The following is a 25542-nucleotide window of genomic DNA, read 5'->3' on the forward strand; positions in this document are numbered from 1 at the left end:
AGAAACCGAGTCTGTGTGGTTCTCAGAGTCCCCAGTAAGGAACTAGGACATGTAAGATGCCTTCTCATACCCAGATTAGTGACCTGGTTATGAGGATAAATTATTCACTGAGCTCCTGGTAACTGACCTCAGCAGAAACAATCACTGACATTTTTAGCTACATAATACATGGACTGTGATGGTATGGTGGGTGAGCAAAAGGGAAGAGCTGGGATAAAGGTTAATGTGTAATTCATATGGGAACAACACAAGACAATGTGGGAGAGGTGGTAATATAAGGTACAAAAGCTGAGAGCATAAGGATTAGTTTAAAAAACCAATCCTTTCTTTACTTCCCCTTCTGAGCATGTTTGAGATTGTAAATTCTTGGGAGGTGGCAGTTCACTGTGGGTGACGATAGCAGTGTTTTCCTGCACTGGAAATGTAGCCAGCGTGAGCTGGGTAAAAAAAGCCCTATGCCCAAATGGGGATAGTGACAGTTGGTACTTTAAAGAGTTTCTAATGTTTGGGGGGGAGGTTAAACTGTAACTGTTTTACAGAGTGATATATTCTTAGTTTTAAGCTGTTTTAATGGTGCTTGCTTTCCAAAGGAATATCTGAGTGTGTAAAACTAGCTACTAGCAAGTATAAATTGGGCAACTTGTCCCACCCCATTTGGAAAATTCATCTTGCAACTCTATGTGGTAGTAATGACCACAAAACTTTTCTGGTGTGATTTTATGTAGAACACTGTCCTCCTGAGGACTAACTTGAGACTCACCCTGAATAAATTAAAAATATAGTGACCCACTGCTTTCAATTGTAAAAATTAATGGAACTGTAACTACTTGAAAGTCCAAGCAAAGAATTCCTGTCTGGCACTAAGCTACATTACCCCTGTCAGAAGGAATAGTCAGTCTTCTGAAACAGGTCCTGTCCCGGCCCACAGCAAACTTTTACTCCTCCATGCTGAAGGTGCTGGTTAACGCTGTTTAGATTTTCAAAGAAGGTAATTTTAGAGTACAGGAACTACAACAAATGGCTTAACTGAATCAACGTCCCCATATCCTACCAGTTTTAGCACTATGCAACACAATCACTACCAAGCCTGAAAGATTATGGCATTTTTGGAAGAGAGTGCTCTGCTCAGATACTGTAAGTTATTGACGGCACAACAGCTCAATAGCCGTGAATTTAAGATTATATTAAAAAGGTAGTCTAACAGGGACATCTTGTAGTCAAAATTTAAATACCCATCCTGTTACACAACAAATCTAAAGAAAATGCAGTCTCTTGAATGGCAATTTAATATGTTCATCAAATTTAATGAAAGCACATCATAAACATATTGTAACCACAACTGCAGACAAGTTCAGTTAATAAACAATAAAATGTGAGGTAGACGGACTAGTGAAGCTAAATTCACCATGTTTTGGTTAAGAAAATTTTACACTAAGAAAGCAACATTTTAACCCCCTTCCAAAAGTCACAAAAAGCAATTGCATAAATTACAGCAAGATGCATCTGAATATGATTTTCATTCAAATCTTAGTTTACATTCAGTATTAACCTGTGAACTGTCAATCATGTCCAGATTTCACATTTCAACAGGTAAAATATTATGCTGGCCTATTTAATACATTCATAAGAATGGCCTTGATGATGAGGCTTAAAACCAAAACAGAACAGTTGTACTCTTGATGTCGAAGTATGGTCTCCTTCTCATCTCTTCAAGGACTATGAGCTATAGTTTACTTAAAAGAATCCAGGGTCAGTCTGCTTGAAAAGATTTATAGTGATAGAGTCTTCAAAAGAAAGTGTTGCCAAAAACCTTCCCTCTCCCCTGGAGAATAAAGTGTTATAGAAACCAATTGCTTGTTTGATAATGGAAGGCAGATACACTAGCTTTCTGATTTAGTTCTCAACCATCAGGACAATTTCGCACCACTTTACCACAGGGCTAAATAATCATCAAAATAGTCTTAGCACCTGGAATTTTAAGAACTTAGTGCAAACATCAAGTACACAAACATAAAGGAACCCACTTGTGAACATTTTAAATCCTCTGACTTACAGAATACCGGTAACGTTTCTAAAATTTTGACCCCAAACTAAAATTCAAAAGTTATTCCAGCAGCCTTGAGCCCATCAAACCAGAAGTATTGAAATGCATTCAGGTGTAACAAAAAGCTTCAGAGTATACCTGCATAGCCCCACACCTGCTAAATTAAAATGAAGATATATTTTAAAACATAAGGCTGTATGAAGGACAATTAAACAATTTAAATCTAGAGAAAAAGAAAAGGGTTGTTCATTTGAAATATGTTACATTGACATCCTCACAGTTGAGCTACATTAAAATCAACAGATCTGCAAACCATTATTTTCCTTTTTAGCTTCAGTCTAATATATTATGTTTTTCATTATCTGTAAACATTCGTCTTTTCACAAGGTAAAAAAGCTGCTTGATTAACACTTTGTTCAAAATGCAGTTTTGGCAGGCCCTTCTCAGGTGACTTGCAGGTCACATATAAAGGATGTGTTAAGAACTTCATAAAAACACAATGCAGGGAATATTATTGATTTTTACCAGCTTGCAAAGGAGGTTGCATTTTTTTTTTTTCAACGAAGGAGGTGGAGAGAGGAGAATGTGTGGGGGAAGGGTCTCTTTTATAAAATACGGAAATCTCAATTGAGTAACCAATATAAAACCGTGAATACTTCTAAAAATGTTAACTGCACTAGTAAGACTGGTGAACACCTCTAACCCTGAAACCAAGTGCTTGTGCACCAGGTTAATTCTATAACAGAACAGCAATTATTTTAAGAGAACACAGTAATGTGTTTTAAACCAGAACAACGCATAATCACTACAGCCCGTATTTACAAAAGTTTAATATTCAAAATGAAAGGACCAACCTGTTCTAGGTACTGTATTTAAACAGACCTTTTTGATTATGGGCAGATTCTCTTGGGATTGATTCAAGCTCACTTGTGAAGTGATTTTCAGTGGGCTACGGAAAAGCCCCAAACCATTGTGCCTCACCCCATTTTAGCTCACTTTAGATATATCAAATTCAGTTCATAGCGGCTGCCACATTCTTGAACGTTGTCTTTCTACTTTATGATTCACTTCTGGGCAGGGTACCTAAGTTTTCAAAAGCAGCAGCAACAACAAAAATCTCACCTCAGGACTCTACGCACTATTGCAGGTGAATGAGGAAGGATACTTGGAGCAAACTGCATTCAATCAAACCTACACTTAAAGTTTTTGATGTACAAGTAAATTGTACCCGCTAAAAGGTGATGTTTCACAATTTTTAAAACCTTTGACGGCTATAACAATCTGAAGTCATTTTGCTGGTGGTTAACTGCTCTAACTGAAGGGACAGTGTGCATAAGAAATCTTTTTCTCTTCTTTATGCTGGCCAGCCAGTTACTCTTTAATTGCGGAGCAGAATTTTTGTTAAAGAGAGTGAAAGAATGTTACTAGGAGAACCTGCGTGCTCCATGCCTGCCAAGCATTTACTGATTTGTTCAGGTTTAAGTAGTAAACTTCTAACTCCTGTGGAAATTTTGCCAAAGACACAGTTTCAATACATATACAATTACAAGTTTTAAAGTAACACTGCACAGAGAGAGAACAAGACTACTTTTAATACAAATATCTAAGTTACTTTGTAATTTCAAACCCCTGAGTATTACTGTACCAAAGTACAGATCTGAAGAGAAACGGAGGAGTTTCCTCAGCATATTATCTTCAATGGTGTGAGTCTGGTGTTATGCATTCAGGCTAGTGGATGCTGAAGTTAGTTTCGTCCCCTAGCTTAGCATAGTACAAAAAAACCCAAGAGAACTCTTCATCAACCAAAATATGTCCTCCTCCCACTTCACAGGAGACAGGTGGTAGGCTGTGGTGTTAGTTTCATTTACTGTGACTAACGTGGAATTCACTTGAATCCAAGCTCCTGTAATCATAACTGAAGTGATAAACATATGCCTAAAAACAAAGCCTACTTCAGAATTTTGGGGAATCCTTTAGAGTAGACTAGATAAATATTGGTTGCACTTTGCTCCACAGTGATTGTACTTTGGTTGTTTCTTCTCTTCATTCCCCCCCCCCCCTTCCCCCAAAAGCCAACCAAACAAAAAAACCTCTCAAGTTCTCTTCTTTTCCTTTGTTATTTGATCTCCTATTAAGTTTATATGTGGCGTCCAGTGAGAAAATAGAGTGGTTTGTCGTCAATGCAGTTGGCAGTCTGAAACTCATCTCGGAGACGAAACTGCCACTCGTCTTCCAGCTCTAAACGGACTATTGTTTGACGTAAAGAGCTTCTGTCTTGGCAGATGACACACAAGGTGGCACCTTAAATTAAAAACAAGATACAGCTTTAGATAACATGTAAGACTTCAATTTTTTGCCTCATTTCCAAAAAGACAAAAACAATAAAAACTACTACTTAGAGGCCTTCCCCACACAAAACCGTCATAAGCTCCCAAGTGTCCGTTAAGGTGTCTGACATGAACAGAGTACCCAGTATGATCAGTCTCAGATATGGAAAGTAAGCCCTGAGAGAGTGGACAAACATCTCTACAAAAATGACTGAAAAGAATACAGGTGTGTGTGAACAGTGGGAAGAAACTATTGCAAAATGTGTTTGACATTCAGCAGTCTCAAGTGAAATAGGGATTTGGGAGGAGGGGGGAAAGAAGTCTCTCTCTCTCTACAGTCCAAGCCTGAAATCATGCACAAGATGTCTGACAAAGCCACTTCAAATGAATGAGGATTCATGGCAGGACTAAGGGGGCATTATTTATTTATTTATATTGCAGATGCTCCTAGGGCACTAGACAGGGCTCAGAGCCCCACTGTGCATATATCTACACTGCAGAAAATGGTAACTAGGTTATCTAACTTGGGTTAAAATAGCAGTGAAGACATGGCAATTTGGCATTTAACCTGTTAGCAGTTAAAGCCTACAAGGGAACCTGGGGTTGAACTTGAGTTGCTGTGTTGGGGTGTCTTCACTGCTATTTTAACTCAAGTTAAGAACTTTTTTTTCTTTTGCAATGTAACTATATACCCTGTGCTAGGCCCCTTACAAACGTGAGTCCATGACTCAGCAAAGGTTTCCACTCATGCAAGTGTGGGTCACCCATTCATCCACTCCATAGTCAGAACTCCTGGGATTTGCTTCCTCCCTCACCCCACTCAAAAAATTAAAGTATGCCCTTTTCTAAGTGGCTGGGCCTGTATACAACCTGGCAATGATTTTAGAATAGTGGACAATTTGCTGATGTAAATATGGGTTATGATGATTAACCTGGACTTTCAAAAAGCCTTTCCTAAAGTCCCACACAAAAGGCTGTTAAGGAAACTAAATATTCATGTGCTGAGAGGCAAAGTACTGTCACGGATTAAGTAATGACTAAGAGAAAGACAATAGATTAGGAACAAATGTTTTATTTTTGAAATAGCAAGAGGCTAACAAGGGGATGCCCCAAGATTGGTGCTGTTTGATATTGTTTCTTGTCATGCCCATGACATGGTAGATGCTATCCAGCCTTAGCAAAAACAAACACACACCACATGACTGCCACTCTTAAAGAAAAGTCACAAAATGTGCAGACGATGCAAAATTACTGAGGTGAATCAACAATAGAGAAACCTGTTAGGAACTTCAGAGGAGACTAAACAAAGCTAGGTGCAGTGGCAGCATGATGAGAGAGGAAATTCAATGCTGACAAAAGCAAATTTAACCTACTTATACACATTACTGGGTTCTGAGTTAAACTGTGATCACTCAGGAAGAGAGACCTGCATGTCATTGTGGACAGGTCAATAAAGATCACTGCTTAAAAATACAAAAAAAAAAAAAAAAAATCAGGATATAAAAGAACGGGACAGGAAATAATACTTTGAGGGGTAAAGCTGCATGCTAAGTATCCTTTTTGTGCTCAAATCTAGGAGGCACAATCCAGCCACTGAAAATATACCATATGAATTGATGGTACACCTCACCTGTAATCCTGTGGTTCAGTTCTGGTCTCACAGGAATATAGCAGAAATAGAAGGTATGCAGAGAGTAGGCAATGAAAATGTTTAAAGGCATGGAAAGACATCCAAATGAGGAGAGACTGAAAAGAGTAGGACTGTTTAGAAATGAATAAAATGAGGTACTTAAAATAATGAATTTTATTGGGGGGGGAGGAGTCAAACCCTCCTTGTCACTCTCTCTCATAACCCAAGAACAAGTGCACATTCAATGAAACTGAAAGGCAATACATTAATAACTGATGAAAGGAAATACTTTTCTACATAATGCACATTTAGCCCTCAGAACTCATTGCTGCAAGATATCACTGAGGCCAACAGGTTAGAAAAGTGAGACTTTCTATGGACATCATCATCATCCACAATTGCATTAGACCAGGTTTTTTTCCCCCCTCTTTTACACAAAATTAGTAGTAAAACCCCTCAGTATTGGGGCATAAGACAACCACTAACAGAGGGAGGAAGAAACTTCCTCAATGAGCAGGTTACTCTGTTATTGTTCACTGCAGGATTTCTTGCACCTTATTCAGAGCACTGGATATTCACTATCATCAAAGACAGTTTTGGAATGGATGAACTGCTTGTCCCATCCATTATGGCAATGTCTATGTTCTGAACTCTATTTCCAAATCATATGTTAGTGCTGCATGCTGCACTGACTGAATTCCACATATACCATACCTATTTCCATTTGATGCCACTGTTAATGCTATTTATCAAGGCTTTTCTTCACTATAGCCTTGCTATTAAGATGGTGGGAGCTCTACACAAATCGAAAGAGCAAACAGAACGCATTCCTTGTTGGAGCAACACGAGCACCGATTATGAAGATGGAGAAATGTAGGGATTCATTTCTTCCTCTATATTTCATTTTGCTTGTGAGCCATTACTTTGTACTGAATGCAACAGGAGAAATTATTACCTTTCAGGAATTTGAACTTCTTAAGAAGGTCTGCACCTACGAAAGAGTCACAGAGATACAACAGGAGTCCACTGAAATACACCCCCTCACAGTTGACATTGATGGAGTGTGGGCGGGAGCTGACATAGCAGATCGCCACCTGAAACCAAAAAGCAAAACAGAAAATATGTTTTGTTTTAAGAAAACATCCCAGAGGGACCTAATATGGAGGTTGAACATAAAATAACTACAAGAGGCCAGAGTTATTTGATGTGAGTTTAAAAAAACAAAAATATCCACAAACTTGGATACAGTTTGCACATTTGGGGGTTCTATTAGGCAATCTTCCTGACTGAAGTCTAATTACAGTCACAGAAAGTCCTTAGCTCATTTGTTACCTTTTCAAGTTCCTAGCCAGAAAATCTCTGCTGTGAATCTTACTCATTCTCTCCTTTTAATCCCTTCCCTTTACTAAAAAAGCTTTATACGGTAATAGGATTTTTCTGTATTTTAATTCAAAAGATTCATCTGCAATGCAAATAAAATGGTGCATAGACTAGCACTGGCATTCAATCCTAGGTGGGATGATCTTCTGATACTAAATCTTCTGATGGGATGATTTCCAGAAGAAAAGTGATGCCTGCAGCTAAGGTGAGATTAAAAACTATTGCATCAGACTCATCTGAACACTAGCAAATAGATTCACCCTCCTGAATGGGCCCACTGTAGTCTAATTTAACCCCATGCTTCTCCATTACTTTGTTGACTTGATCTAAACCTCTGTGGTCTGTGCTTGTGTAATAATCATACAGTGACTGTAATATCATTTCATTTGTTCCAATGACATGGCATTTGAAGTATATCCTATTAAGAAGGAAAATGCAAAGGTGGTGTAGAGAGGGGTACATTAAAGAGGAGGATAATTACACCGTGCTTTGTTGGAGTGAGCAATCAGGCTAGTGCAGCAGTGTAATATCAGAAACTAGCTAAGCAAGAACAAAGTTGCAACAAATGTGAATCAGAAACACATGACAAAAAGTAGTAAAGATTTGGGGGATGCATGTCTTAAAAAGTATATGGATGAATATCAGGGTCTGTATAGATAGCTAAATGGCAAACAGGCACCCAAGAATAAGGGCTTTCACTACAGACAAATTCTTACATTATTATATGTGATAGATTACAAAAAGATTAAGGATGACTATCTTAACCTAATAACAAAAGCTGGGGGAGGGAGGGAGGGAGAGAAGAGGGATGACATGAACACTCAGTGAGCACAAAATCCAGATACTGAGAACAAAAATCAATCAATCAACGAAAGGACACGAAGAGAAGAAACACTTCGATAGCCTCTACACCAGGGATTCTCAAACTTTTGTACTGGTGACCCCTTTCACATAGCAAGCCTCTGCGTGCAACCCCCCCACCTATAAATTAAAAACACTTTTTAATATTTTAACACCATTATAGATGCTGGAGGCAAAGTGGGGTTTAGGGTGGAGGCTGATAGCTTGCGACCCCCCATGACCCCCTGAGGGGTCCCCACCCCCAGTTTGAGAACCCCTGCGCTACATCAATGCTAGGAGCCAGGGTAATAAACAAAAGGAGCTGGAATTGCTCACTTATTAGCATAAATTCAATCTAGTTGGTATTATTTAAACTTGGTGGGATGATTCCTATGATTGGAATGTTAAAATCAATGGTTCTAACCTATTTAGGGAGTATCAAGTGGGCAAATGGGAATACAGTGTGGCACTATCAAAAATGGTATTACCTGTTTCCAAGTCACTGATAACTTGGAAGAACATGATCTTGAATGCTTATGGATCAATATCCTAACAGGCAAAGCATAAGACGGGACATTAGTTGCCTCAAACCACCAAATCACACTAGGGAACAGGATGTCTGCTCCATTACACACCTATCTATAATGTGTATGGACAAAAACTGTGTGATCATGGGAACTTCAATTTGAGTATTATATGCTGGACTTTCTAAACATTATGGATGAGAATCTCATAACTCAAAAAGTGTTGCATCCAACACGAGGAAATTCTATATTAGGCCTTGTCTTGACAGATGAAGAGGATCTGATCACAGAACTAAAAATTAATGGCAGCTTAGGTACAAGTGATCATGACTTAATCACATTTATATTGTGCAAACAGAATAAAGTCCAGACCAGTGATCTATATATACTTGGTACTTTGAAAGGGCCAGTTTCACAAAGCTGAACACAATTATGAGCCAAATCAGCTGAGAGAAAGAATTTATTCAGAAAAATGTGAAATGATAATTGGGACTTGTTTAAGAACAAGTTACTAGAAGCCCAAAAAGCCACAATCCCACAATTGAGGAGAAACAGCTGTACTGTTTAAAAAACAGACCTAGCTTACGGGGGAAGTGAAGGCCGCTGTTAAAAATAAATATATATATATATATGAAAGAAAGGGAAAGTTGATAGTAATGAATATAAACCAGAATCTAGGAATTGTAGAAAATTGATAGGGGAAGCAAACAGACATAAGCAGAAATCTATGGCCAGCAGAATTATGGACAATAAGATTGTTTAAAGTATATCAGGAACATAAAGAATCTTAACAATGGTATGAGTCTACTACTAGATGGGAATGGTAAAATCATCAATAATAATGCAGAAAAGGCAGAAGTGTTCAATAAATACTTCTATTCTGTCTTTGGGATAAAAGAGATGATGTAGTCATATCATATAACAACACTCTTCCCATTTCACTAGTATCTCAGGAAGATGCTAAACAGTATCTACTAAAGTTAAACATTGTTAAATCATGAGATCAAGATAACTTGCATCCAAAAGTTTTACAAAATCTGTCTGAGGAGCTTGCTGGACTGCTAATAATGGTTTTCAATGAGTCTTGGAACATCAGGGAAATTCCAGAAGACTAGAAGAAAGTTAATGTTGTGCCAATATGTAAAGAGGGTAAATGGGATGACTCAGATAATTATAGAACTGTCAGACTGACATCATTCACAGGCAAGATAACAGAGTGGCTCATATGGGACTTGATTAATAAAGAATTAAAGGAGAGTAATCCAATTAATGCCAATCAACATGGGTTTATGGAAAATATATCCTGTCAAATTAACTTGATTTTTTTTTATGAGATCACAGGTTTGTTGATAAAGGTAATAGTGTTAATGTAATATATTTAGAGTTCTGTAAGTCATTTGACTTGGTACTACATGACATTTTGGAAAAAAAATTATAATATAAAATTATAGTGGCGCACATTAAATGAATTAAAAACTGGATAACTGATAGGTCTCAAATGTATTGTACATGTAAACAGGGAATCATCATTGACCGGGTGTGTTTCTAGTGGGGTCCTGGAGGGATTGGTTCTTGGCCCTAAACCAGCGTTTCTCAAACCGGGGTCCACAGATTGCTGGGGGTCTGTGAGAGTACTCCAGGAAGTCCGTGGGCCCCACTGATCAACTCCTCCCCCTCTCTCCCAGCACCTCCTGCACGCAGGGGAAAAAATGGTTACTTACCATCTTGTAACTCTTGTTCTTCGACATGTGTCACTCATGTCAATTCCAATAGGTGTGTGTGCGCGCGTGCCACGTGCACGGTCGTTGGAAGGTTCTACCCTCGCGGTACCCATCGGGTCAGCTATGGAGCCCCCTGGAGTGGCACCTTCATGGCCGTGTATATGGTCCCCTGCCGACTCGCCACCTGCTCAGTTCCTTCTTGTCGGAATACTCCGACATAGGGGAGGCGGGCGGGATTTGGAATGGATATGAGCAACACATCTCGAAGAACAACAGTAATGAGATAGTAACCATTTTTTCGTCTTCAAATGCTTGCTCATGTCCATTCCAAGAGGTGACTCCCAAGCAGTTTCTATGGAGGAAGGGTCGGAGTTCACCAAGTTGCTGACTGAGGTACTGCCCTGCTGAAGGCCACATCGTCTCTCGCTTGTTGAGTGATGGCATAGTGCAGCATGAAGGTGTGGATGGAAGACCATGTTGTTGCCTTGCATATGTCCTGAATAGGGACTGGCGTGAGGAATGCGGGGAAGAAGCCTGCACTCTTGTGGAGTGCGCCATCAGTGTCAGGGCTGGAATCTTAGCCAAGTCATAGCACGTTCTGATTCAGGATGCGATCCACAACGAAATGCATGGAGATGAGATGGAAAGCCCTTTCATCCTTTCAGCGATTGCAATAAAGAGTTGTGGTGACTTACGAAATGGCTGTGTGCGTTCAATGGAGAAGGCTAGGGCATGCCTGACATCCAGAGAATGGAGTACTTGCTATCTGTTGCTGGCATGAGGTTTAGGAAAGAATACCACTAGAAATAATGGAAGTGGGAGACTTTACATGGAAGTGGGAGACTACCTTGGGTAGGAACTCTGGGTGAGGGCATAGCTGCACCTTGTCTTTATAAAGACCCATGTAGGGGGGCTCGGAAGTCAGCGCTCTGAGTTCAGAGACTCATCTGGCTGAGGTTATGGCCACCGGAAAAAAACACCTTCTAGAACAGGTAGCATATGGGGCAGGTTGCCATGGGCTCAAAGGGGGACCGCATAAGTCTGGAGAGAACCAGGTTGAGATCCCACTGGGGAACGGGCTGCCACACCTGCGGATAAAGCCTATCCAAGCCCTTGAGAAAATGACCAACCATGGGATGTCCAAAGACCGACCTACCCACCACAGCTAGGTGGAAGGCCAAGATGGCAGCCAGGTGCACCTTAAAAGATGATACTGCCAACCCCTGTTGTTTCAGGTAGAGAAGGTAGTCTAGCACAACGGGAATAGGGGCTTGCTGAAATATGTTTCTGTAGGGACCAAATGAAGAAATGCTTCCACTTTGCCAGGTATGTTGTGCGAGTGGAGGGTTTCCTGCTCCCCAGTAGGACTTCCCTAACAGGTCCCGAGCACTGCAGTTCAAGCTAGTTGAGCCATGGAGTTTCCACACCATGAGGTGGAGGGACTCCAGGTTGGGGTGCTGTAGTTGACTGTGGTCCTGTGTGATGAGGTCCGGGAGCATAGGAAGGGCTACTGGCCTGTCCACTGATAGGTTCAGCAGCGTGGTGAACCAGTGCTGTTGGGGCGACGCTGGTGCTATGAGGATCACTGAAGCCCTGTCCTGCCGAACCTTGAGGAGGACCTTGTGTATGAGGGGGAAAGGCGGGAACGCATATAGCAGGTGACCCGTCCACAGTAGGTGAAAAGCATCCGCTCTGGAGCCTTGGCTGTGGTTCTGAAAGGAGCTGAACAGCTGACACTTTCTGTTGCTCTGTGTCATGAACAGGTCCACGTAGGGATAGCCCCACCTCTGGAAGATCGAAAGGGCAATGCCCGCTCTGAGTGACCACTCGTGAGTACTGAACGAGTGGCTGAGGTGGTCCGCTAGTTAGTTCTCTGCTCCCAGCAGATATGAGGCCTGTAGCTGGATGGAGTGTGCGACGCAGAAGTCCCACAGTTGGAGAGCTTCCAGGCACAGGGGAGAGGAGCGAGCACCACCCTGTTTGTTTATATAGAACATCACTGTGGTGTTGTCCATCATCACTGAGACACACTTGCCCTGAAGATGGGCCTGGAACGTCTGGCAAGCCAGTCAAATGGCTCTCAGCTCCCTGACGTTGATATGCAACGATAGTTCTAGTGACCACAGGCCTTGAGTTCTGATACTGCCCAAGTGTATTCCCCAGCCCATCTCCGATGTGTCCATGACCAGCAACAGTGAGGGCTGAGGCTTAGCAAAGGGTACTCCAGCACAGACCACCCAAGGTTGTAGCCACCAGCTTAGGGGACTTGAGAATCGGGGTGGGAGGGTAACGAGTCTGTCCAGAGGGTCCCGGCTGGGTCTGTATACCCTCGCCAACCAAGCCTGGAGGGGGCAAAGGAGCAATCTGGTGTGTTGTACTATGTACGTGCAGGCCACCATATGTCCCAGAGCTTCATGCAGTTTCTGGCTGTAATTTTAAGGAAACTGGCAGAGGCTCTCTGATGCTTTGGAACCGGGACTTCGGCAGGGAAGCTCTCGCTCGAGTGGAGTCCAGGAGAGCCCCAATAAATTCTATTTTTTGGGTTGGGGCTAGGGTAGACTTGGGCCTGTTCAGAATGAGCCCTAGCCTCCTGAAAGTGGCATGTGCCAATGCCACGTGCTCTTGCAATTGTACTCAAGAATTGCCCCTGATGAGCCAGTCATCCAGGTACGGAAAAACCTGTACCCTGCCTTCGCAGAGGAAGGCTGCTACAACTGCTATGCACTTTGTGAACACACAAGGGGCCATTGAAAGCCCGAACGGGAGCACAGTGAACTGACAGTGTTGGCTGCTGACCACAACACTCAGGAATCATCTGTGCACTGGAATAATTCATAATGGAAGTACACATCCTTGAGGTCAAGGGCAGCATACCAGTCCCCCAGATCCAGAGAAGGAATGACAGTGGCCAGAGAGATCATATGAAACTTCAATTTTCTTATAAATATGTTGAGGTTTCGCAGATCCAGGATAGGCCTGAGCCCCTCTTTGGCCTTAGGGATGAGGAAATATTGGGAACAGAATCCCCTGCCCCTGAAGTCCTGAGGAACCTCCTATATCACCCCTGTAGAAAGAGTTGCTCGTGAGGGGTCTCTGAATAGGGACAGGGAAGGTGCGTGGTAGAGCACAGAACTGGATAGAATATCCCACCCCCACCATGCTCAGGACCCAGCGATCTGAAGTAATCTGGGCCTAGGCATGGGAGAAGTGGGACAGACGATTCACAAAGGGAGGGAAAGGATCTGAGACTTGGGCTGGTGCTCCGTCCTTGGGCGCACTTTCAAAAGTTTGGCTTTGAGCCGAGGGACTGCTTGGAGGAGCCCTGGCCGGAGAAGGACTGTAGAGGACGCTTTCTGTTGTTTCTGCCCCTCCGTTGACTATTGGGTCTTAGTCCTCCACAACCTCCACAGTTTACATGTTGAGGTTCTGGGCCACCCTCCTAAGAAGGCCCTGGTGGGCTTTTACGTCCATTGCCGGGAGGGATGTAGTAGTGCCAGCTACTGCCTCGTCTGTTGAGGAAGAAGATGAGGCTCAAGGTGGGACAGGGTCTTTCTGCTCCTCTGGTTCCCTGGTGACATGCTCAGGGACATCCACCACTGCTGCGACTGGGAGCTGCGGGCGTTAGTGGCTCTGACAATGCACCCGATCCGGGATGCCCAGGGTGTGGACCCCGAGGTGGGTCCTCAGGAGCCCTGGAAGTGTCGGGGGCGACCAACATTGCGGGGCGGGGGGAGAGGGGCACCACAGGCAACGGAAACTACTGATGCCGCCCTGGAACTATGCCCTTGAGCCTGGTGATAGGTCCAAGGTGTCCAAAAGGGCCATTGTGCTTGGCCCTGCCACTGGGGTGGCCAGGATACCATTGGTACTGAGGGATTCTCCGCTCTATGGTGCGAAGACCAGTGCCGGGATCTTGAGTGGTACTGGCTGTGTCAGGACACAAATGACTCCACCTCTGACTCAGAGGAATAGTCCAAGCCCGACCAGGGAGGAGTGGACCCCGAGAATGCTGGGAAGCGGTACCGAGGCGATGGGGAACGGCGCCGCATCATGGTGCTCTTGCCCTTGTGCCACATAGGTGGTGCCGCCGTCGGTGCCCCACGTGGTGTCTGCACCTGAACCAGTGCCTGGGAATGCAAAGTGGAGGACTGTGCCATCATGGCCATCAAGTTCCATGCTGCCTCAGAAGCATCTGGTGTGGAGGGAAGGTCCAGGTCCTCCTCCAACACCTTCCGGACTGGGGAGTCCACCGACACCAGACTCGATGGACCTCCTCTCGAGGCCGGAGTCGACCGTGTCAGGACTGATTTGGTGTCCCAGCATGGGACGCACCATACTGGTGTCCTGTGTGCTTTTCTTGGTGGAGGAACGGTCCCCTCTCTGCCTTTTTCTTTTTATGCAGCCCCAGGGATTGTGATGGGTGTTGCACTGATAAGCCTGCCTTCTGCACCAGGGACCAGTGCCCATGCTCCTTATGCAAGTCCTTCCTTGGTGCCCCTCACCGAGGCTGGTGCTGCCTCTTGTGCCAGTTGAGGCAGGAGAGCGGACTCCATTAAAAGGAATTTCAAATGATAGTCTCTCTGTCTTTTGGTTCTGGGCTTGAAGCCTCTGCAAATACTACATCTGTCCTGCAAATATCCCTCTCCCAGGCACTTCAGACAAGCAGCGTGTGGATCCCCTTTGGGCATAGGCTTACCAGACCTATCACATGGCTTGAACCCCTGAGGCTGCAGCATGCCCCAGGTGGGGAAAATCTTAGCTGAGGGAGGGGGAACCTCCCAACTTAAACTTACTCACTCACTAACTACTATGAGAACGATTAACAACTATGTACAGGAAAAAACCACTAGGAAAGCACTTGCTAAAGCAAGAGACAAGTTGTTCCAATGACGATCACTGGCGGTAACAAGGAATTGAGCAGGCGGTGGGTCAGCAGGGGACTATCTACATCGCCATGAGGGCGCCACTTCAGAGGGCTCCACAGCCGACCCAATGGGTACTGCTAGGATAAAACCTTCTGACGATCATGCACGTGGCATGCGCACACACCTACTGGAATATACATGAGCAAGCACTCGAAGAAGAACAGCTGTTCAGCGACATGCAGGAGGCACTGGGAGGGAGGGGGAGAAGCGGGGATGGGATGCACTCGGGGGAGGGAGTGGAAAGAGGCAGGGAAGAGGAGGGGCAGGAATAGAGTGGGGGCAGGAAGGGGGGACGGGGCCTGGGGTTGAACTGGGGGTCTGCAAAAAATTTTAAATCAAAATGGGGGTCCTTGGGTTGTTAAAGTTTGAGAACCACTGCCCTAAACTATTTACATTTTTATCAATGACCTGGAAAAAAAAGTCATCACTGATAATGTTTGCAGTTGACATAAAAACTGGGGGAGTGGTAAATAATAAAGAGAGTTGATACAGAGCAATTTGGATTATTTGGTCAGCTGGGCACAAGCAAACAATGTGTGTTTTAATGTGGCTAAATGTATATATCTAGGAACAGGGAATGTAGGCCATACTTACATGATGGGGGGGCGGGGGGGAGAGGGACTCTATCCTGGGAAGCAGTGACTGAAAAAGATTTGGGGTCATAGTGGATAATCAGCTGTACATGAGCTCCCAGCGTGATGCTCTGGTCAAAAAGGCTAATACAATCCTTGGATGCATTAACAGGGGAATCTCGAATAGAAGTAGAGAGGTTATTTCACCTCTGTATTTGGCATTGTCGTGACCATTGCTGGAATACTGTGTCTACTTCTGGTGCCCACAATTCAAGAAAGACGTTGATAAACTGGAGAGGGTTCAGAGAAGAGCCACAAGAACGATTAATGGATTAGAAATCCTCCCTTATAGTGGTAGACTCAAGGAACTCCATCTATTTTGCTCAACAACGAGAAGGTTAAGGGATATCTTGATTACAGTCTCTAAGTACCTACATGGGAAACACATATTTAAAAATGGACTCTTCAGTCTAGCAGAGAAAGGTACATGTTCCAATGGCTGGAAGCTGAAGCTAGACAAATTCGGACTGTAAATGAGGCATACATTTTTAATAGTGAGAGTAATTAACCACTGGAACAATTTGCCAAAGGCTGCAGTGGATTCTCCATCACTGAAAACTTTTAAATCAAGGCTGGACTTTAAAAAATAAAATAAAATAAATAATGCTCTAGGAATTATTTTGGGGAAATTCTATGGCCTCTCTTATACAGGAGGTCACTCTAGATTATCACAACGGTCCCTTCTGGCCTTGAAATTTCTTAATCTATTAGCACAGTATGGATCTTCGGACCCCACACTCCCAATTTTCCAGGCAACATAAGAGGTTTGCTGCTACTCCTTCTAAGCTAATAGAATTAGCCCTTTAGTTTGAGTAATAGAGAGTCATGGTTTTAAATCAAAGTCCTGGGTTCAATACCCACCCCGATGATTGTAAGGAGTCATCATACAAAAAGAAAGTTTTAAAAAATTAGAAGTAAGAAATACAACAATTTGTATTTGCTAGAGAGCCCATTTCCCCCTAGAATTATTTTGTACCTCAGGTCCAATGTTCAGGTAGCAGTCAATGGCCAGTACAGGGTTCTTGAAGTTATGGATGGCCTTTGGAAAGAGTTTGTATGTTGCATGCTGAAGGAATTTCTCCAGAAGGAACTGAGCTGGGGCTGCCAGCAGTGTGTGTTCACTGTCTGGGGCACAGACATACTGAAGAGGTATTATTGGGGCCACGCTCTCTGATACCTACAATGAAAATGATGGAACCTCTTTCAGTCAACACTCTGTAGGTTGTATCTTCACTGAATGTACAGTTTGCCTTCTTGTGGCTATGTTACTGTAATTCCCACTTGGTAAATAAGCTGCAAAACCCTAGAACATGCAACCCAGTGGTACCACATGGAAATAGCAGAAACTGTGATTTTTTTGTTCTTTGATTGTTAAGCACGTTTGTGAATATCTCAATGCATAAGGACAGAAAATAAAAATACAAATAATTTAAATTCAAAAGCAACACTATTTACTACAATGCCCCTCATTCACCCTACACCACCCACACAACCTCATAGATTCAACTCTCCCCTTATGGCCCATTAGGCAAAAGACTTTATATACAGAATGTCACACAGTACAATTAGTCAACTAGTTCCAACTCTGTTGGATGCACAGAGAATAATTAGCCACTACCCCCTAAGCATTCAAATCTGGGGGGAGTTAGCGTCAGTGTCCCATCTGATCTGAACTACAGGACTAGGTATGAACAGTAGCAAGAGAGAGTTTAAAGGAGTCAGGAAACCAGACCAAGATAGGATTTCAAGATTCAAACCAAACACCTTGAATTATACCTCATCTGAAAGCTGATACAGTTCATCGAGCACAGGTAAAACGAACTGTGCATGAAACACCATTTAGTAGCAAGCAGCACATTCTGCAATAGCCAGAGTCTGCAGGTGGATTTCCAGAGTACTTTGAAATTTCAAAGCCTGTGTAATATGTTTCTTCTTATCAACAACAGCAATGACTGAAGATCACCATAAACCACTAGAGACTGGAAATGACTACATATATTTATCTATCCCACATGAATTTAGAAAACCTTTAATCTTGAGTTTAGAAAAATTTATCCACTTCGGATTAGAATTTAGATTTGAGAGTTCCTAATTCAAGCCTTACTCAGCCAAAGAAATCCGTGAATTAACTAGTAATTATTTAATCAGCTTTCAAATCCCAGTTTGTTCTTGGTGTCTCCATTATAATGGAGGAGTTGTGACAGACTCCCAGGATTACTGCTAGTGATAGAGAAATTATTAATATTTATTACTACTTGCATTGAGATAGTACATAGCAGGTCCAGCCATAGCACTAGACGCTGTTCAAACACAGAACAGACTTTCTCTGACACACTAAGTAAACATCCAAATCTTGACCTTCATGGAAACAATGGCAAAGTACCAGTTTTGTCTCCTGCACATAGCTCGTTTTCAAACATGCAAAACTCACCATGATTTTTGGTTTAATGGCAAAGTCCTTTTGCCCTCCCACCTGGATGTGTTTCTTCATGAGACTGAAGTTGTTAAAGCGGCAGATGAGAAGGCCACTGCTATTTGTTCTCAGGTTAAAATCTACATCTTCACAGAAGTACCTAGATATTAAACACAGATTCACTAAAATGATTGTAAAAAGAAAAGGAGTACTTGTGGCACCTTAGAGACTAACCAATTTATTTGAGCATAAGCTTTCGTGAGCTACAGCTCACTTGACTGTGAGGTTAGGAATAAGGGAAGTGTTGGTCACTATGGCATTAGGAAACTTCACAGTCTTTCACTGGATCACATAATTCCATTGTATAATTTCAGTATGGGACATTTCCTCTAGCATTATACCTGTAGGGGTGATTTAACTTTCTAATTCCAATCTCTTCATGGAGTGCTGAGTGAAAAAATGTCCTGCAATGAAACATACCTAACAAATTACAGCACGACAGTTTGTGTATAACACGACAGGCCCCTGTATTTCATAGCTGTGTGCTGCTTGCTGTAACAGCAAGGGAACATACTGTATATTTTAAAAGCCAAATAAATCTTAGGCACAGGGTTACTTGGACAAAAATCAGGAAAGGGACTCTTCCTGTTAAGATTGGTTATTTCTTTGCCAATCAGTTAGCAACCAAGATTTTCCAGTATTATGAAGCATGGCTAGTGTAGCTCTCAGATCACTGGGAAATCCTGATTGGCCAGTGAGGTTTGTTTTCATACAGGTTTGATGTTCCATTCTAGCACTTGTTAAAGAAAAACTGTACCCCAAAACTGGAATGATTTATAATGAATTAATTTATCCCTGGGGTGGAGGAGAGAAAGGAGTGTTCTCTGTTATGGTACAAGAGGAGCAGCTGACCAAGGTTGTGAACGTTTGTCAACATTCTTCCTATTCTCCATTGTGATGTGCCCTTGCATAGTGCTGGTGCAATTCAATAGGACTTAGCATTGCGCGCAGGGAAAGAAAAACAGTCAGTGCATTTTCTGCCTCTCCTTTTCTGATTTCTTCTTGGTTCTCTCTTGTATTTTAGGTCTTCTCTGTGTGTGGTTTTTTTTTAAAACTCCTGTAGCTTCAATCTGGCCTTTTCTCTCCTTCGTCACCCACCCACCCACTGTCTGTCTTTCCATCTTAACCCTGGTGCTCACTATCCTGACTCCATTTTTCCAGTCTTCACTCAGATGAGTCCTTACGTGGTATAAAAACAGCACCTGGTGGGGAGGTGGAAGCCCTGCATCTAGATTCCATGCACTGACTGTTTTTCTTTCCCTGCGCGCAATGCTAAGTCCTATTGAATTGCACCAGCACTATGCAAGGGCACATCACAATGGAGAATAGGAAGAATGTTGACAAACGTTCACAACCTTGGTCAGCTGCTCCTCTTGTACCATAACAGAGAACACTCCTTTCTCTCCTCCACCCCAGGGATAAATTAATTCATTATAAATCATTCCAGTTTTGGGGTACAGTTTTTCTTTAACAAGTGCTAGAATGGAACATCAAACCTGTATGAAAACAAACCTCACTGGCCAATCAGGATTTCCCAGTGATCTGAGAGCTACACTAGCCATGCTTCATAATACTGGAAAATCTTGGTTGCTAACTGATTGGCAAAGAAATAACCAATCTTAACAGGAAGAGTCCCTTTCCTGATTTTTGTCCAAGTAACCCTGTGCCTAAGATTTATTTGGCTTTTAAAATATACAGTATGTTCCCTTGCTGTTACAGCAAGCAGCACACAGCTATGAAATACAGGGGCCTGTCGTGTTATACACAAACTGTCGTGCTGTAATTTGTTAGGTATGTTTCATTGCAGGACATTTTTTCACTCAGCACTCCATGAAGAGATTGGAATTAGAAAGTTAAATCACCCCTACAGGTATAATGCTAGAGGAAATGTCCCATACTGAAATTATACAATGGAATTATGTGATCCAGTGAAAGACTGTGAAGTTTCCTAATGCCATAGTGACCAACACTTCCCTTATTCCTAACCCCACAGTCAATGAATAGGTGCTGATAACAAACAGAGAACTGGGAGATAAAAGAACTCCTGCAATACCACACCCAATATGCACACCCATTACAGTGCAGTAGCTTTGCAGCTGTGGGTTACCATGATGTTATCAGAACTGCTTGATATGTTTCTTTTAGCCTTTTAATACAGACTCTCTTTCTGGGTGACCACTCTTTCACAATGTAGTAGTAGGTTTGTGCATGGATGTTTTGTGATGGCAACATAACACTGTTACTCATAATCTGTATTTTTAGATTTTTGTGGTTTTATTTCTTGAAATCACATACGACTGGTTTTTGTTAAAATCATATACAAAACATCCATTTGTTCCCTATGCATGCTTCTTTTTTGTATGCAGTTCCTATGTCATAGAGAGAAGGGGGGCTAACCCTCACTTTGAACAGCTCATTTTGATGCAACACGAATGTGACATCAGAAGTAACTCAACCAATCATACAGTTGACTTTAGTTTGTTTGGATACTGCAGTCTTATTACAATGCTGAGCACATCATTCTGTGTTTTTTTTAAAGTAGTATTTTGTGGCCATGACCTCACAGCCATGAAAGTACCACTCTCTGTTTTTACTATGGCTATGAAACATGACTATTAGCTGGCAGGGAGATTTTTTACTGTATTTGTTAAATCACTTTTGCATACCTGTTTAGATCATATTGCACGTTCTGAGTCAGGTCTACGTTGAGCAGTATGAAGTCATGCACATGGCACCTGGAGAATGGAGGTTTTGATCCCCTGGAATTCAACTTGCTGTTCCATTTCTGAATACCCAGTATTGCATAATGAACAATTTTTGGTGTGGCTTCAATGTGCTGTAGAACACTCTTCAAAGACACATTCTTACTGGTACTCCCTGGCTCCATGGACTGGCTATGAAATGTAATCATGTATCACATATGTGTTTTAGATCTCTGCTACTATATTATTGTGCAATGTTTAGATAAGGATCCTTTTTTGCTAGGTGCTGTACAAATACATAATTGTATATTCATGCACACACATAGAAGGAACATTTACATTATTATAAATAGCTAATGTAAGTGCCACCCTCACCTCTACCCCTCAATCCAGTCATTGTAAGCATACAGACTTTCCAAGAGTGGTGGGTATTACTGGTGAGATATATGGAGAGGCAGAAGGAAGTAGCTTTATGAATCAATTCAGGAAAGGCATTTCCTAAATAAAGTGCAGTGTGGGAGAAGGTAAAAAGAATCGAGTGGCATGGCATAATGCCTTCTAGAAAATTAAGACTCCCAAATAAAGAATTTTAATTGAGAAACAAAAAACCCCCAGAATAGTCAAGCCGATAAAAAACAAACAACCAAAATGTTCTTTCCCACTGGCAAGTCAAGTGATAGAAAGGCTTAGGTAAACTCTATGTCAAAAACTGATCCGTTTTACAAGAGAGCAGAGAAAGTGATCGAGTCAATCACAACACTAGCTAATGGACAGAAAACACTAATTGAGATGAAATAATTGGAGATAAAATGTCTGCAAAATGACATGCAACTGTTAATTGTGAAGCTATCTGAAATGTCATGCACACAACAGTAACAGCTTTGAATCATTACTTATGTCTACACTGCAATCGGAGGTGTGCCTGCAGCATCTGTAGACATTCCTGAGCTAACTTTAACCTGCTTAGCTCAAATAACAATCGCTGCGGCACCTGGATTAGCTGCTTGAGTACCTGCCCAGCAGTCCTGGGTGGGTTTGTACAGCACTTCACTGCTATTATCTGAGCTAGCTAGACCACAACTAATTCGGGCATGTCTACATATGCTGCAGTCACATCTCTGATGGCAGTGTAGACATATCCTAAGTGATAAGCAGAGTATAATTTTTAAATTCTGCTTTGACTATTTTAAGCAGCCATTTCTTTTATTTATCACCAATTGCTAGAGATGGGTGCAAGCTACAAAGTGTGCATTCAGATTGGAATACTGCAAAAGTTTGGGGTGGGCTGTGGCTTTGGCTGGGACCCATCTGACTGTTCCATTGTTCGTGAAAAGTTAATTTACCTGGACTGTTCTTGGACACTGTGAATGTTCCATAAGACACAAGAGTCATCCATGACAACAATGAACGGCCAGACACACTGACGTTTGACTCCTAGTTCTTCCAAGCGGTTTCTCTCTAGTTCTAGATTGTGGTAGGAAAGTTCCTTAATAAGGAATCTGGCAGCACCTGGGAGAATACATGGCACAGAACAACTTCTGTAGGACACTAATGAGAACTTTACTGCAGCTACTGTTTTCATGCAAAAAAAGATATAATATTAAAAAAGAAAGCCACCAATATTATACAGCACAGCACCTTGAAAGTTACAAGGTCAGAAACACATCTTAGCATGTGTACATTTTCAAATGAATTTACCAATCCAGGCCCACCTAGGAGGGGTAAGTGGCATCTTCAAATATTATTTATCAGTTTGGCACTGCATAATCTACAGAAAGAAAGATTATATGCTCTTTGGGATAGGGACTATGTAAAAGACAGATATAGGGAAGGTAGAACACACTGGAAAACCAGAGAGGATGATTTAGTGTTGTTGATTTTTCTATTTTTATTACACATGTGGACATCAAGAAAAATGGGGCATTTTAAGAGTACTTAGAACCAAGAGAGGATAGTGGCTTGACCATAGGCGGCGCATGAGTCTTCCGTTTGGGAAGGCTTACGCATGAGCGCCGGAAGCTCCCTAGAATTGGGGGGCCACTGGAGACCGGACCGTGGCCCTGCCCCCACTCTACCTCTTCCCCTGATGCCCCGCCCTTGCGCTACCTCTTCCCACCCCCTGCTTCACCCCCTCCCCAATGCCCCCTGCCCACTGCTCGCTCCTCTCTGCTTCTTCCTCCAAGCTCCCCCCACCCAGTGCTCACTGCTCTGTGCCCCCAGCACCTGCTCCTCTGTGCCTCTTCCCCCGAGGCCTGCCCGCTCCTCTCCATGGTGCGCCTCAGGGCACGAGGCAGAACAGGGGCGGAGTCACAGTCCGGGCACCGGTGGGCCTCTACTTCTAGGGAGCTTCACTTCTAGTGCTCCAAAGGCAGGGGGCCAGCGAGTCTCCACAGGGAGGTGACCCACATCGCATCCATGGCATTTGCCCACCTGCATGGCCAGCCTCTTTTTGGGTAGCCTCCCCCAGCCTCTTATACACACCCCCATGGACTTCACCTTGTGTGAGTTGAGGGAACTCAATCCCTTGTGGGAAGAGTTTAACCTCGAATAGGATTGGACCCAAAGTTCAACTATAATTGACCCTCCTGAACCTACAGCTGCAGTTTCATCTTGTTAAATAGCGACATCACTTGTAAAGTGACTGGACTAGGCATTCAGGCTGCAGTGCTGAAAAGATGAATGCAATTTGCCTACAAATCAGCAGTTCTCTAACTGTGATTTCAAAAGCTGTTGATTAATAGGAAACTGAATCACTGGTGGAACAGGAGCTGCTGGCAGGTTAAGAATGACCATGTAAGAAGGCAACCGGACAGAGGGTTCTGTGGAGTATGGAGGGAATATGACGGAACAGCAGGGAAATGTGCAGGGGCAACGAAAAAAAACAGGCCACAGGAAAAAATATAAAGACATAGGTTGAGAAAGGGCCCAGGGAGCACAGAAGCAAGTGCCAGGAGCAAACAGAGAGAGGAGAACAGAGAAGGGTGTGACTGGGGAGAGAAGAAATGAAGAGCAGAAGCAGATAGCTAGATTAACTGTGTTCAAAAAGGATAAAACAATTATCACATTAAAGGGAGTTAAAAGATATTAAATACTGCACTAATATCCCTTTCTAAACAATCATATGTACGTGACTACTGTAGTTATCACGTTTTATGCGATCATGACCAGGAGAGGCAGGTGTTCAGGGCCAGTGCAACGATGTTTCGCGCCCTAGGCGAAACTTCCACCTTGCGCCCGCGCCCCCTGCCCCAAGCCCTGTAGCGGCTCCCCGAGGCGCCCCCCCCGCGGCAGCTCCCTGCCGCCGCCCCTCCCCTCTCCTCTCCCTCGGCCCAGAGAGCCGTGCGGCAACTCCCCGCCGCCCCCTCCCTCTCCTGGGCCCGGGGAGCCATGCGGCAGCTCCCCACCCCAGCTCACCTCTGCTCTGACTCCTCCCCAAGCAGGCTGCCGCCACTCCATTTCTCCCGCCTCCCAGGCTTGCGGCACCAATCAGCTGTTTGGCGCCACAAGCCTGGGAGGGAGAGAAGCAGAGCGGGGCAGCGTGCTCAGGGGAGGAGGCGGAGCAGAGGTGAGCTGGGGCGGGAAGTGGTTCCCTTGCACAGCGCTGCCGCCCCCCCCCCCGTTACTTGCTCCAGGCAGCCCTCCCCGCGCCCCCCCTACCCCAGCTCACCTCCACTCCACTGCCTCTCCAGAGCACACTTTTGGCCGCCCCCAACCACTTGGCGCCCTAGGCGACCACCTAGTTCGCCTAGTTGTTGCACCTACCCTGCAGGTGTTGAGCTCTGAGTTAGAGAAATCCTGCTTTCAACGTAACACATCGTTAGTGCCTCTTACCAACTCCAGCATTGTTGAACATGCCTGGCAGGACCAGCATGATGTGGTTGGGCCAGTATTTACGGTACAGTGGCATTTCATACTCCTTGACCACTAGGAGGTGAAGGTGACTGATGCCTTCCATAGCATGATAAAGGTTCAAGAGGCCATGCTCATGGCGGCCACTTGAAGGAGTGAAGATAGGACTCTTTACTGCATTCAAATTCTGCTGAAAGATCAAACAGGAAATGGTTAAACTCTAGAAAGACCGTTCGGTCCTGATTGACTCTTTCCATCAGAAGAAACAGAATAGCTCAAGTAACATTTATTTTTATTATTATTTACACCTATGACATGCTAGTTGCTTTCTAGATAGTCAAGATGGGATGGTCCTTGCCCCAAGCAGCTCACAGTCTCAGGAGAGTCCAACACAAAGGTCACGAGAAGACATCAGACAAATAGGAATTTTTTTCAGACAAGCCAACTAGATTCATGGTAGGCAGCCAGAAGGAGGATGTAAGAGGCATACACCCA

The 25542-nt window shown here is 43.4% G+C and overlaps 1 protein-coding gene across 1 annotated transcript in view; it reads right to left on the reverse strand.

Moving 5' to 3' along the window:
- Positions 1–1316: 1316 nt before the first annotated feature.
- Positions 1317–25542, reverse strand: part of GREB1L (GREB1 like retinoic acid receptor coactivator) — a 221187-nt gene continuing 196961 nt past the window's right edge. Inside the window, exons 29-35 of the mRNA XM_084619690.1 lie at positions 25030–25237; positions 22542–22707; positions 21163–21390; positions 18455–18596; positions 17000–17200; positions 6957–7095; positions 1317–4345 (exon numbers count right to left, since the gene is read on the reverse strand). Of these exons, the coding sequence (XP_084475816.1) occupies positions 4182–4345; positions 6957–7095; positions 17000–17200; positions 18455–18596; positions 21163–21390; positions 22542–22707; positions 25030–25237 (1248 nt within the window). The 3' untranslated portion in view covers positions 1317–4181. The remainder of the gene's footprint in view (positions 4346–6956; positions 7096–16999; positions 17201–18454; positions 18597–21162; positions 21391–22541; positions 22708–25029; positions 25238–25542) is intronic.

This window comes from Lepidochelys olivacea (assembly GCF_965140295.1).
Source record: "Lepidochelys olivacea isolate rLepOli2 genome assembly, chromosome: 2".
NCBI classification, from domain to species: domain Eukaryota; kingdom Metazoa; phylum Chordata; order Testudines; family Cheloniidae; genus Lepidochelys; species Lepidochelys olivacea.